Source organism: Chinchilla lanigera, unplaced genomic scaffold (assembly GCF_000276665.1).
Source record: "Chinchilla lanigera isolate Chin_1 unplaced genomic scaffold, ChiLan1.0 scaffold00033, whole genome shotgun sequence".
Lineage (NCBI taxonomy): Eukaryota > Metazoa > Chordata > Mammalia > Rodentia > Chinchillidae > Chinchilla > Chinchilla lanigera.
In genome coordinates this window covers 22,078,360-22,092,625 of record NW_004955434.1, presented here as the reverse complement: position 1 = coordinate 22,092,625, position 14,266 = coordinate 22,078,360, and the positions used below count along the sequence as shown (strand labels likewise).

Genomic DNA, 14,266 nt, shown 5'->3' with positions numbered 1-14,266 from the left:
CGGAGCGGGGTGTGGGGCGCCCGGGGCGACGGCCCCCCGCCGTGCGGCGCTTACTCCCGCGGCCGGCGTCGACCGCCGCAGCCAGCCGGGAGCCTGCTGGGTCCGGGGCATCTCTGGAGGAGCCGCGGCTCAGCCCGGATTGACCGGTGCTTTCGCTCCGCTCCGAAAACCTGAGCTCCAGCTAATCCCAGGTCTTAAGTGGCGGGCGTTTAATTAGCTTATTGTACACCTGAGATGATCTCGGTGAAAGCCTCTATAATGAAATCACGGATACAGGAAAAGGTGTTTTTAAAGAATAATTAAAAAGGGGCACTTTCACTGTATCCTCTGTCGTGGCTGGTTAGCTTATCAATTTTTCCGAGGAATCAAGAATGAAAATCCTGCTTTGGATATCTAACCTATGAAAGGGTCGGTGTTGGGGCTGTTGAAGGCAGATTTGGGGACAGAGGTATAGCTGCTCCTTGCATATTGTTTATGGATACCCTACTTGTTATTTTACTGCATTAGGATTTGTTTCATTAAGCTATTTAAATAGACTAAAGGTTATTTTTAAAGGGTTTAGTAGAAAACAGCATGCAGATATTGTAAGAAAACAGGTTGTTCATGTTACCAGAACGTTTTTTTTTTTTGCAAACTTAAAAGTTTAAAGGGCTACTTTTCTGCATCTGACATAGGAGAGACTTTTCATGAAGCATAAGATCCTGAGAGCATTGTGTCTCAAACTCAACCCTCTCCACATGACAGGTTAAGTCAGAAAAATGTATGCACAATGGTGAATTATGTAATTGGACTAGAAGAAAACACAGGGAGTAATTGTCACTTGTCAAGAACCTAGATATTTCTGAAAGAAGTGGGATCTTTTTAGCACTGAAAGATCTCGTTACGTGATTTAAGGTGAATAAACCGATTTTCTTCTATATATTTTCATACTTACACACATCTCCGCTTTTACATCTAACATTGGATTTACCAAATGGTTACTTGGCTTTCTGCGTGTGTAATTTTAAGTAGCTACTAGGTGTTACTTCCTGTTCTAAGTGCTGCATGTGTTGTCACTCACCTTAAAGCAGTCCTGTGGGCTGAGGATGTAGTCAGCAAGGCTGAGCCAGCTTGAGGCAAGGTGGAGCACTTACCTAACTGTCTATCTCCAGCACTGGGAAGGAAGAAACACAGAAAGCAACCTGGATGTTAGGGACTGTAATTGTCCCTATTTTTTGTTTTTGGTTTTTTTGGTTTTGGTTTTGGTTTTTTCGGTGCCGGGAATCGAACTCAGGAACTTGCACTTGCCGGGCAGGAGCTTGCACCACTGAGCTATATCCCGGCCCCTGAGCTATATCCCCGGCCCTGTCCCTATGTTTTATAAAGAGGAAACAGAGAGGAGTTATGTAACTTACCTGTGCCTGCAGGAGAGGACTTCCTCATATCTGTGAAGTTCTTTCTTCATACGAAAAAGATGAGATTTTTATGATATACTTACGCTCATTTCTACTTTCATTTTAGCATAAATGATGAAAATTTCCCTTGAAGCCTGAGAAGCCCTGGTCCTGGAGGTGCCCACAGACTCTGAACTGTAACGTACGGAAGAGCATGACCGAGCTGTCCACTTTCGTCTGAACTCTGAAGACCACTATGTCCCCCACAACGCCCAGGATGGACCTGCACCAAAGCACCGCCATCGGCCTCCTGGAGGGATGGTGCTCCGCAGCGACGCTGCCTGGCGGCAGGAGACAGCGTGCCGTGAGGAAAAGACTGAAGTTAATTCGAATCTTAGGCCTCTTCCTGGGCCTCGTGGCCGTGAGCGCTGTCCCGTTCCCAGTCAGCGCCTTTTCTGAGACAGACACGCAGAGCGCAGGAGAGGCCGGGGTGGGCAGTGGCCCCGGTGCAGCGCACAGTTTCCCTCAGAGGACACTCTTAGACTTAAAGGACAAGACTTGGGATTACACTTCGCAGCCACCCCTTTCTCAGGAAGGCAAATCTGAGAACAGTACAGATCACGCCCAAGGAGACTACCCTAAAGATATCTTTTCCCTTGAGGAGCGAAGAAGAGGCGCCATTATTCTCCATGTCATAGGAATGATCTACATGTTCATAGCCTTAGCCATCGTGTGTGATGAGTTCTTCGTTCCTTCTCTGACCGTCATCACTGAAAAACTCGGCATCTCCGACGACGTGGCTGGAGCGACCTTCATGGCTGCGGGGGGCTCAGCCCCAGAGCTGTTCACGTCCCTCATAGGGGTGTTCATTGCTCACAGCAACGTGGGCATAGGCACAATCGTGGGTTCCGCAGTGTTCAACATCCTTTTCGTGATTGGCATGTGTGCTCTGTTTTCCAGAGAGATCTTAAACCTGACGTGGTGGCCACTCTTTCGGGATGTGTCCTTCTACATCGTTGACTTGATCATGCTGATTATATTTTTCCTGGATAATGTTATCATGTGGTGGGAAAGCATGCTTCTCCTAACAGCCTACGTTGGCTATGTGATTTTCATGAAATTCAACGTTCAGGTAGAAAGGTGGGCGAAGCAGGTGATAAGTCGCAACAAAGCCGTCAAGGTGGCAGCACCCGAAGTTCAACCAAAGGTTGGTGGCGATGGTGTTTTTATTCGGTGCTTTGCTCGACCATAGTTCTGAATTACTCTGCTTTTGAAATCTGCAACTTCTTTTAATATGATGGTGTTTTGGGCTACAGGGGATCGCAGATTGCATTCTGAGTTTTGTGCCAGACTAAGGTGGCAGTATAAAAAATAACAGGGGGGCATTCTTCTAGATGAATATCAAGTTCCCCAGCGACTCACTTCAGAATAAAAACATTTGTACCTATGGGTTACATAAGCATCCCGGAGTGGACTCAGCACTTAACCTGCTTTTTTATTTTCGGGAAACTAGACTTAATGATTCTGTGAGCAGTTTGATACTCATGGGAAAACGTGTATTTCCTAGCAAGTGGCAGGGCTTTTGCCTATTAAATGGGCACATGGCAGTTATCAAAAACCATCTCTTGAAAGGTTGTTGCCCAGTCAGCAGCCTGGGCCCAAAGGTCTGGCCATTAGAGTGGTCATGATTATTTTTTCTTTTTTACTTTATTTTGCTGTGATAGGGCTCAAACCCACAGCCTTGCACTTGTAAGGCAAGCACCCTGTCACTGAGCTCTACCTCCCAACCCCATTGTTATTTTTTTGATCTATACAATCATATTTAAGATCACTTGACCAAGATCTAATTAATGTCCACTGTAAAGAGAGAGTCATTGTCCAGCCCTGTCACCCACCTCTGTATCATAGAGGCCAGTTCTGCCCACCCTAGGAAACATGGCCCAGTATATTTTTACAGTAGAATTTGAGGGAGTTGTAGTGAAAGTAGTGACCATCCTACTGCTTAGTTGGGAAGCAGATTCATAAAGCACTTAGAAGAAAGTGATTTGCAAAAATGTGAATTAAAAAAATAGATAAACAACATCAGTAAAATTTTGTGTATTGTCGTAATGCAGTTTTGGTTATATCTTAACAGTAGAATTTCATCATGAATGTGACTTTCAACAGAAAACCCAAATACTGTATATACATAGACTTCATGCTATTATCTGAGTAGCTGTAACTTATTTGAGTAGCTGTAAAAGATTTTGTCCATGAAGAAAGAAAAAAAGATACTACTTCAAATGTACACAATAATTTTATCGTCAGGTTTTATAACTATCATTTTTAGGAGCCATGATACAGAAACAAAGTCAGAAAACAGTAGTCAGATACAGAGAGAAGTAGATAGACGTGCTCTTTCTATTTATTACATACAAAGAGAACGTGTTTGTGTGCTCTGTTTTTCTACCTCTCTCGCAGTACACAGTTGTTTGTTAGAAACTGTAGTTTAAAAATCATTCAGCAAAATATGTAGCAAGCCTGCATGTAGATGTTGCAAATGAGTGCACATCCTTAAGGGCAGAGGACAGGGCCGTCAGGAGAGACTCTCTCGCTGCCCCAAACCAGGAGCCAAGTGGATGAGCCCTCAAACCCTCTCCTCAAGCCCAAGTGGTTTGAGTGATAGTCTCTGTTTATTCAAATCAGGATAATAAGTTACTGTTAAGGAAAGGCATATTTTCAGAGGCAGAGAAATAATTGGGCTACTGATAAATAACTTGGGTAAGTCATCAGTGAAAGGTCTTTTTGAGACTCCATACTTAGACTCACACTTTGGTTAAAGGTTATACTGACATCATTTATCAGACAGGAACTTGCCGGGTAAGCCAGTGGGATATGTAAAATTGCAGGGTGGGAGTGCATTTAGAAAATAACTTTTTAAATGCAGGTAACAGACTACATTTAATCAATTATAAAACATTCATTAAAATAGTCCTGGCAAGATTACTACCTACTCAGCTAGGTGACTGTCATGTCCAGTGACTTATAAGTCAGCAATTCAGACTGACAATGTTTAGCAGTTGTCATTCAAATCGTAAGTTTGTGCTATGCTTAATATTCTCTTTTTTTTGCCAATTTCTTTTTTTAATTTAAAGAGAAAAAACAATAACTAACACAAAAGACAAAAACAAAACAACGCAAAAAAATAAAAACAATACAGAATTTGAAAACAAGATGATAGGAATTACCAATGGTTGTTATATAACATATTGTTATCTCCAGCAGAGTTGCTCAGATTACCAGATGTAAGAATACAAGATTGATCAAACAATTACAGATAATAAAAAGTAATAAAATATTCTTTTATAATTTAGAAATTCTGAATATCATGTAATTTTTAAAGTAGTATGTCTTATTCTTAATTATTTCTCCTGTTTCTGATTTTCCCCCAAATGTGTTCATTGTATTATTTTTCTTTTAATGCCAGCCAGTTGGGATTTATTCCATTTGATCATGGAATCTTTTGGCATTTGATAACTAATGGAAGTAGACTCTTTTTTTATGAAGCTATGTCTTGTTGGATATTCCCCCCAATGCTGGAACAGACATAACGTTGTTTAGATGGAATAATGCATCATATATGGTTTCTCTGGAGAATTCACTTTTGAGTCTTTGTTGGAATTCCTTCTTCAGCAATTACAGCTTTTATCCTATTCCTGGTTACAGAACCTTATGGGAGTTTGCTGTCCACTCCCCAAACGTAAGGCATCCCAGAGTTGCGTCCTTGGGTGTGACCATGTTGCCTTGTGGTCTGCAGAGTTAGTATCTGGCCACTTAGCCCACATTTCCTACAGAAATCAGGGCTCTGACATCATCATAATACTCAGAAAAAAGACCCTAAGCCAAATGTGACCATCCGTGGAATCTTTATGTGCTATACAAGAATTTGGAAAGTGTAATACTAAGCATTTTTTCATGTACTCCTACCTTATTGTCTTATTTATACAATTATGGCCCATGGGAATTTGAAAAAGTAGAAGAAACAGCTATATTCTCATACAAATTATCAGATGGCTCTTGTCACAGAACTGTAACGGCTGTTAGCAGTGAAATCTCTTGAACTACTTGTTTTGCAAACCAGTTGAAATCTTAATTTGGTTCCATTATGGATGATACATGTCATGCAGCAACTGTAGAGTGTGAAAAATGTGAACTGTCACCTTGTTTTCACCAAGCAATAATGCTACACTGTGTGTGCTTTTTGAAATCAATTGTTATGTTTCTTTCTTTAAGGATATCATTATCTTTCCTAGAAAGTTGTGGTGCCATTGTATGTGAAGAAAACCTTTGACACAAGGAGCAAAGGGTTTTAAGCCCAGCTGTGTAATAAGCCCAGTAGCCTCAGAGAAGCCATTTAAGATCTCTGAGCCTCAGTTTCCTAATCTGGAAAATGAGAAGAATAGTATCTACTTTATAAGGTTGGGAAAACTGTTAAATGGATGTTAAGCATCTAATATAGTCCTTTGCAAATGTGTATTGTTCAATAAATGCTGGTTCCCTTCTTTTATGTTCCATTCTTTTTTTTTTTTTCCCCCTCCGGTACCGGGAACCGAACTCACGACCTTGCGCTTGCCAGGCAGGCGCTTTTGCCACTGAGCTAAATCCCCAGCCCCTATGTTCCATTCTTAAGTGAAAAGTGAATCAGGATAAATTATTTCAGATTTAAGAATTGCAAAGCACACCTTGAAGATTGAATTTACTCCAGTGAACCAGAGTAGAGCAGGTTGTTGTACCCCTTAGGCATATAGTATTTGTCATATTATAATAGACGTAAGCCCTAGCTCCTATATAATGAATATCGACAGTCTAAATATTACTATAAAATCCAAGGAAACCTCCAAAAACTTTTTGTCCTGGAATTTTGCTGTGAAGGATTTTGCTTGAAATAAGAAAGCCACTGGCTAGGGTTTAGAAATATCTACACTAAGCAGAGACTTTTCTACTGTCAGTGGTAGCATCATCTTCTTAAAAAGTCTCTGTAGCTGCTCAGGAGTAAATCTGAATCATGGAGGATGAGAATCAGTTGAGTTTCAGGGATCCAGCACATTCTGTCGAGTGCCCGGCCAGGCTGCCAGGATCCTGCTGATCTGATCTGTTTATTGGCCTGGAAAGCAGCTGTCCATGGTATTTAACTTCTTAGCTTTGACACCGTAATCTGACGGCGGGTCAGCCAGGTTCTAATAAAGGAAGTGATCTAAGGAAAGATGCTGAAAGCTGGGTCATTGGAGCAACAAACTCTTCAGTAATCTAAGTGTACCTTGCTTTATTCAGTTTGTGTGTTCCTGCATTTATTGTTATTAATATTCTTGGGAAAGTCAGAATGAAAACAATATGCACTAAAATTCCTTATACAATAAAGTAGTTCTTCTAATGTAGCAAATTATTAAAAATTTTATTGTGTGCACAGATGCAGCTCCAAGCTTGCTTCAGATTCAGAATCTATTATAAAACTGAAGCCAGTCTAAGCTTAATAAGTAAATGGGTAAAATTAATGTACAAAATTCAAAGAAAAGAAGATAATCCTTGTATAAATAAAAGTATGTATACTGATTGTCAGGCTAACAATCTGCTAGCTTAAACAGAATGCAGCTGTATTCTGTTTATGAGAGATTTATCTAAAACAAAAGGATGTTGAAAATTAAAGAGTGGAAAAATAAAACATGTAAAACAAAGTAAAAGGAGAATCAAAAGAAAGAAAATTTAGGCGTTAGAATTCTTAATTAGATACCTATGAATATAGTATGTATGTTTATATAGAGGGTTTTTTTGCTCTATTTTCCTCTACTAGCCCATCACTATGTATAGTTCAGAGTGAACAAGGCATTTTGAGGCACCCAAAAGAGCCCGATAGATTTTAATACATTCATTTGAAATTGTCCTTGATCATTTCCTTGGTACTCTAGTTTTCACTGGCAGGAGATGAGCTAAACTTTGTGAATCCTTCCAGCAGTATAGAAGACAGTTACCTCATCCTTTCCTCCCTCCTTTCTTTCCTCTCCTCCCCTCACCTCACCTCTTCTCTTCTCTCCTCCTCCTTTTCTTCTTCTTCTTCCTCTTCTCTCTCTCTCTGGCTCTCTCTCTCCTTTTCCCACACTTTCCCTGCCTTCCTCCCTCCCTGTCTGTGAACCTGACAGTCAATTGGTATTTTGACTTGAATAGCGAGCAAGACTTTTATGGTAAGCTCCTCCCTGACTGCTGGGAACACAAGAACCAATATGTGTGTATTTGGCATTTTTTCCCATTCTTTTATTTTCAGATTTCTTTTGTCTTAGATAAATCTCTCATAAACAGAATATGCTGGCATTTTGTTTAAACTGTCAGCTTATGCTACAATCATTATCTTTAATTGGAGAGTTTAGTTCATTCACATTGATTGTGATTACTGTTGTGTTTGAATTGTTTTCTATTGTGGTATTTTGTGCTTTCAATTTGTTGTGATCTTTCTCTTTTCTTAGTTTTCTCTTACCTTTTTAATTGAATTTTAAAATTTTTATTAACACATATTTGCAGTACATAATAGTTATTCATCATGGGAAGTTCGTATGTGCACATAACACATCTTAGTTTTTTTTGCTTCTCTTTCCCCTCCTCTCCCTCCTCCTTCTGTCCATTTCTTGGTCCTTTCCCCTTTTGCAGAAGATCTAGTATTTATCTGTTATTTTGATCTTTAATTTGTTCATGCTTTAGGTTTCTCATCTAAGAGAAATCATCTGATATTTCAGCTTGTGTGCCTGATTTATTTTACATAACATTATATTCTCAAGGTGCATCCATTTTCCTGCAAATGACTCATATTTATCCTTATTTATGAGATAGTATTTCATTTTGTATAAATACATAATCTCTTTATCCATTTATCTGTCTATGGACATACAGGCTACTTCTAGGATTGAGCTGCTATTAGTTGTGCTGCTATAAACATAGGTATGCACATTTCACTGTAATGTGATGTCTTTATCTCTTTTAGGAAGATGCCTAGAAGGGGACTAGCTGGGTTGAATGAAATTCCCATTTTTAGTGTTTTGAGGAATCTCTATACTGATTTCCATAGTGTTGTACTAATCTACATTCCCACAACAATGTAGAAGGATTCCTTTTTCCCTGTGGTTTCACCAGCATTTGTTATTATCTGATTTTTAAAATTCTAACTGTTCTTTCTGGAGTGAGATAGAATCTCAGTTTTATTTTGTTGTTGGTTTGTTTGTTTGTATTTCTTTAATGCCCAGCTGTGTTGGACATTATTTTCATGTACTTCTTGGTCATTTGTACTTCTGAGCAGTGTCCATTCACTTCAGCTTTTGATTGGATCTATTATTTTGGTGGTCTAATTTTTTTAGTTCTTTCTGTATTCTAGATAGTAGTCCTCTGAGGAATAGTTGGCAAACATTATTCCCATTCTATAGATTACTTATTCACTTGTTTGCAATGTGGAAGGTTTTTAATTTGATATGATCCCATTTGTTGATTCTTGATGTTCTTTCTTGTGCATTTGGGGTCCTGTTCAGAAAGTCCTTGCCTATGCCTAAGTCTTCAGGAATTTTCCTTATATTTTCTTCCAGCAGATTAAGTGTTTCTGCTTTAACATTTAGATCTTTGGTCCATTTTCATTTAGTTTAGTATACAGTGAGAGATACAGGTCTAGGTCACTCTTCTACATGTGCATAGCCAGTTTTCTAGCACCGTGTGCTGAAGGGACTATTTTTCCTCCAGCATGTATTTCTGGCTCCTTTGTCAAAGATCGGATAGTTAAATCTGTTGGGGTTGTTTCTGCATCCTCTCTTCTGTTCTGTTGATCCACATGTCTGATTTTGTGCCAGTAACGCTCTGGTTTTACCCCTGTAGCTTTGTCATGTAACTTGTAACCCAGGAGTTTTGCTTTGTTTTTGTTGCTCAGGATTTCTCCCACAGTTCTCTGTCTCTTCTGGACCCATATGAACTTTGGAATTGTTTTCTCTAGTTCTCTGAGGAATGGTGTTGGGGTTTTGATTAGGATTACAATAGATCTATATATAAATTTTAGAACTGTGGCCATTTTGACAACATTGGTCCTGCTTTTCCAAGAACAGAGAAGACGGTTTCCATTTGCTGATGTCCTCTTCACTCTCCTTTTCTTTTTAAGAGTACTGTAGTTTTCGTTGTAAAAGTCTTTCATTTCCACGGTTATGTTAATTCTGAAGTATTTGGTTTTCTTGATCTTTTGTGGATGGTATTCTTTTACTAAATTATTTTTGAGTGAGTTAATTTTTGACTTACAGGAACTCTATTGATTTTTGTATGTTGACTTTGTATCCTACTGCATTGGTGAATTCAGTTACTAGTTGTAGAAGTCTTTTGGTGGAATTTCTGGGCTCTTCTATGCAGAGGATTATTTCATCTGCAAATAATAATAATTTGAAGTCTTTGATATATATATGTATGATTGTGAGCTTCTCTTAGTAGGTTTTTTTAATAACTACATCAATTTCATTGCCCATTATTGGGTTGTTCAGGGTTTTTATATCTTCTGGGTTCAGTTTTGGTAATTCATTTGTTTATAAGAATCTATCCATTTCTTCTACATTCTCCAGTTTATTGGAATACAGGTTTTTGAGGTAGTTACATACAATCTTCTGTATTCCTATGATGTCTGTTTTGATTTTGCATTTTTCATTTCTAATTGCTTTGATCTGAGTCTTTCCCCCCCCCGCTCTCTCTGTCTCTCTCTCTCTCTCTCTTTCTCTGTCTCTTTCTCTATTTTGATAAGATTGAGCAAGGATTTCTTTTTTTATCCTTTCAAAGAACGATCTCTTTTTTATGAAAAAGTAAAACAAAATTTCATAACAAAATAAAGTAATGATAGTTAATATGTTATGTGCTGTTATCTGCATAGTAGTTACTCAAATTACAAAAATAAACTAAAAGATTCCTACAAGAAAAGAAAGAAACAGTAACATAAAACTTTCTTTTCATTGATCTAAGATAAACTAAAGTATAAATGAAACAAATAGGCACATATATTAAAATATTTTTGAAACAATGAAATATGTAATGTGGGGAAGTATTTGAACTTCACCCTACTTCCTACCTCTCTCTCTCTATATATATATATATATGTATATATATATATACATATATATATAAACAGTAAACTTGTGTTTCTGAATTATTTCACTTAACATTGTGTTCTCAAGTTGCATCCACTTACCTATAAATGTCTCAAGTTTATCTTTCTTTGCAGCAGCATAGTACTCCATATTTTCCTTGTCCATTCATCTGTTCATGGACATTGTCTTACTTTTCTCATTGCTGAGACAAAATGTCTGATAACCAAAGTTAAAGGAGGAAATGGCTTATTTTGGTTCACTGTTTGCAGAGGTTTCAGTGCATAGTCCTCTCACTCCAAGGCAGGGTGGCATGGCAGGTGAGTATCAAAAGCAGAAACAGTCCATGGCAGAGCAGGCGCGAGGCAGCAAAGCAGCAGCAAGCCTCCTTTTCCCTTTCATTCTGTTCAGGCTGCAAGCCTTTTGGATGGTGCCACCCCCACCTAGGGTGGGTCTTCCCATTATCCACACCCAGAACTGTGCTAAACCGATTTTTGCCCAAATCCAGTTCTATACACCCTTAATCCCAGTATCACACACTAGAGATCCAACCACCTCTGAAAAGCTCCACCTGGGAGTACATGAGGCTTTGAGGGGACATCTAAATACAAGCTATGACAGACATATACATTGTTTCCATGATCTATTATAAATTGTGCTGATATAAATTTGGATATGCACATCTCCCTGTAATATAATGATTTTAACTCTTCTGGGAAGATACCTAAAAAAGGAATAACTGTGTCAAATGGAATTTCTATTTTTAGTTTTTTGAAGCATCTGCACACTAATTTCTGTAGTGGTTGTACTAGTTTACATTCCCAGCAACAATGTGGAGTTCCTTTTTTCCCCTCACACCCTCACCTACATTTGTTATTATTTTTTGTTGATGGCCATTTTCTGTGATAACCCATTATTTCAGTGTAGTTTTAATCTACGTGTCTCTGGTGGCCAGTATACGAGTTATCTTTCTCTAGCTGTTGAGACAAAATATCCAACACACAAAGTTAAAGGGAGGACAGGTTTATTTAGCTCATGGTTGGTTTGTGGAGGTTTAAGTCCATAATCCACTGGCTCCAAGCTAGGGTTGCATAGGGCAGAGGTGCAACAGTTCACAGCAGCAGAAGACAGCAAAAGCAACAAGGGAATGTATGGAGGACCACCTGGACAGCTTTCCCTGAAAGAAGAGCAGTTGTCTTCATTTTGGCTAAACCTGGTCTTATTTCTGTGTATTGATATGTGCAGAGCTGGCTAAGTTTTGTCTTTATTCCCTCAGTTGACTTTAAGCAATACAGTTGGGTCTAGCAGAGGTGCTGATGTGTGGTCCTTCAAGCAATGACAGGTCAGTGACACCCTGCCTGTAGCTCCAAATAATATGTGTGAGCTAGGGTGAGTGTCACCACACTGCCACTGAGGATGAATCTGAAGAAAACAAGCTATGACTTCTTGGGGCTTGAAAAATTACACATCAAAACTGCAGCACCAACCCCCAAACCCTAGATCCTGCTCCAGCCTGTGGTATATAGATTACTCTTTCTGCATCTTTCTCTCTGCATATTGCAGAGGTGGTTTCAGGCCTCCTACTAGCCCAGCTCACAGCATTTATGTACTTCCCGCTACTCTCACAGTCGGTCATCCCTGAGCCACACCCCTCTTCACAAACTAATAAAATCTAGGTTTGAAAAACAAAACAAAACAAACAAACAAAAAAAGAACTAGGCCAGGGATATAGCTCAGTGGCACAAGCTCCTGCCTGGCAAGCGCAAGGTCCTGGGTTCGATTCCCAGTACCAAAAGAATAAATAAATAAATAAAAATAAACAAAATCTAGGTTTGGCCCTGGGTCAAGGCCTTTGTTCCAGTTAGCTATTATTCTCACTGGACTTGGGGCTCCCTTGGCTCCCCGTCATCTTAGATTTATATTTGTGCCTTTATTTGTGCCACGAGATGTGCTGAAAGTGGTAGATTGGAATTAACTTGCTAGAATTCCAATAACTTTCCCTTGGGATTACAGATATAAGCTTCATCAACCGAGACGAGGTCCAGGGAAGGCTTTCTATTGGAATGGGGGACAGTTCTCTTTATGTCCCTTATATTGTATTTAGGCTACCCATCCTAGGGTGGGAGTAGCACTCACACCTTTAATCCTAGCCAGAACTATGACAAACCAATCAGCGGGCTGATTTACTAATCACACACCATTAATTCCAACATCACATACTCTAGATCCAGCCACCTCTGAAAACTTCCCCCTCCACGTCTGCATGAGGTTTTAAGGGACATCTAGACACACACCAGAACAACCAGTGGTGTTGAACACTTTTTCATGTATTATTGCCATTTGTACTTGCTCTTCTGAGAAGTGTCTGTTTATTTCAGTTGCCCATTTTTGTTTTGGTCTCTTATTTAGGGGAATCTTTTTTTCTTTTGAGTTCATAACGTAGTCTTGATGTTGCTCTGTCTGTGGAATAGCCCTTCAGTTTTTTCCCATTCTGTAGATTGTCTTTTCACTCTATTGAGAAACAGCTCTTTGATACATTCATTCTTTGTAAATTTTTTTGTTTGAATTTTATAAATTTCTTCTTTACTCTTTGTAATTTCTTTCTTTGTGCTGGTTTTGGATTTGGATTGCTCTTGTTTTTCTAGGACTTTGTGATGTATCCTCAAGTTATTCTGTTGTGGGCATTTACAGCTATAAGCTTCCTCTTGGATTGCTTTCATTGTGTTCCACAGGTTCTGGAATGTTGTAGAGGCAGTGTTGTTTGATTCTAGGAGCTCACTAGTCTCCTTGATTTCTTCTGGATCTATTGATTATCCAAGAGTGTATTGTTTAATTTCCATGTGTTTACCTAATTTCTGTGGTTTGTTTTGCTATTAATTTCTGCTGTCACTGTACTATGATAGTATGAATGGGATAATTTCAGTTCTTTATCCTATGCACTTTTAGGGTCTAGTATGGGGTATATTTTGGAGGAAATTCCATGTGTACCTGAGAAGAATGTATATTTTGTTATTTTGGGGTAGTATACTCTAGATATCTATTTAGACCATTTGTTTGAAGATGTGGTTTATGTTTGATATCTCTTTTTTATATTTTAATTTTGTCTAGTTGATCTATTTGTAAGTAACAGTAGGGTTTTGAGGTTCCCTACTATAATTATGTTGATGCTTATCTTATCTTTTATGTCTAGTAGTGTTTATTTTATGAAGTTGAGTGCACCAGTGTTCAGTGCATATATGTTTAAAATTATTGTCTTCCTATTGAATTGTTCCCTTAATCAATATGTAGTGACCTTCTTTGTCTCTTTTGATCAGTTTTCACTTGAAGTCCACTAGGTTACTCTGCTTATTTTTGAGTTCCAGTTGCATGGAGTGTTTTGCCTTCTTTGGTTTTTAATCTTTGAATTTCTTTTTTAATTAAATACGTTTTTTGTAGACAACATATCATTAGGTTTTGTTTTGGTTTTTTTGATGTAGTCTCGCAGTCTGTGCCTTCTGATTGAGGAATTGAGACCATTCACAGTGAGAGTTACTATTGAGAGGTATTGACTTATTCCTGTCGTTGTGTTATTTTCCCGTTGCTGATTTTCCACTCTGCTTAACCACTCACCCTGGCTTGTGTGTTCATTCCATTAGACTTTTTGGCATTGTTGTCTTCATTGTCTCTTTTTTTTTCTTTTTTTAAAAATTATTTTAAAGAGTAAAGAAGGATAACATAGTAATGGGGGGGGGCTTACCAAATTACAGCCAAAGTGGTAGGAAATTATCAATGGTT

General features: G+C 38.7%; 1 protein-coding gene across 1 annotated transcript in view; it reads left to right on the top strand.

Annotated features, from left to right (window-relative positions):
• Positions 1–1,500: 1,500 nt before the first annotated feature.
• The window catches only part of Slc24a2 (solute carrier family 24 (sodium/potassium/calcium exchanger), member 2), a gene marked incomplete at its 5' end in the record, with an annotated part of 219,807 nt that continues 207,041 nt past the window's right edge, over positions 1,501–14,266 (top strand). Inside the window, 1 exon segment of the mRNA XM_013516390.1 lies at positions 1,501–2,580. Within this exon segment, the coding sequence (XP_013371844.1) occupies positions 1,630–2,580 (951 nt within the window).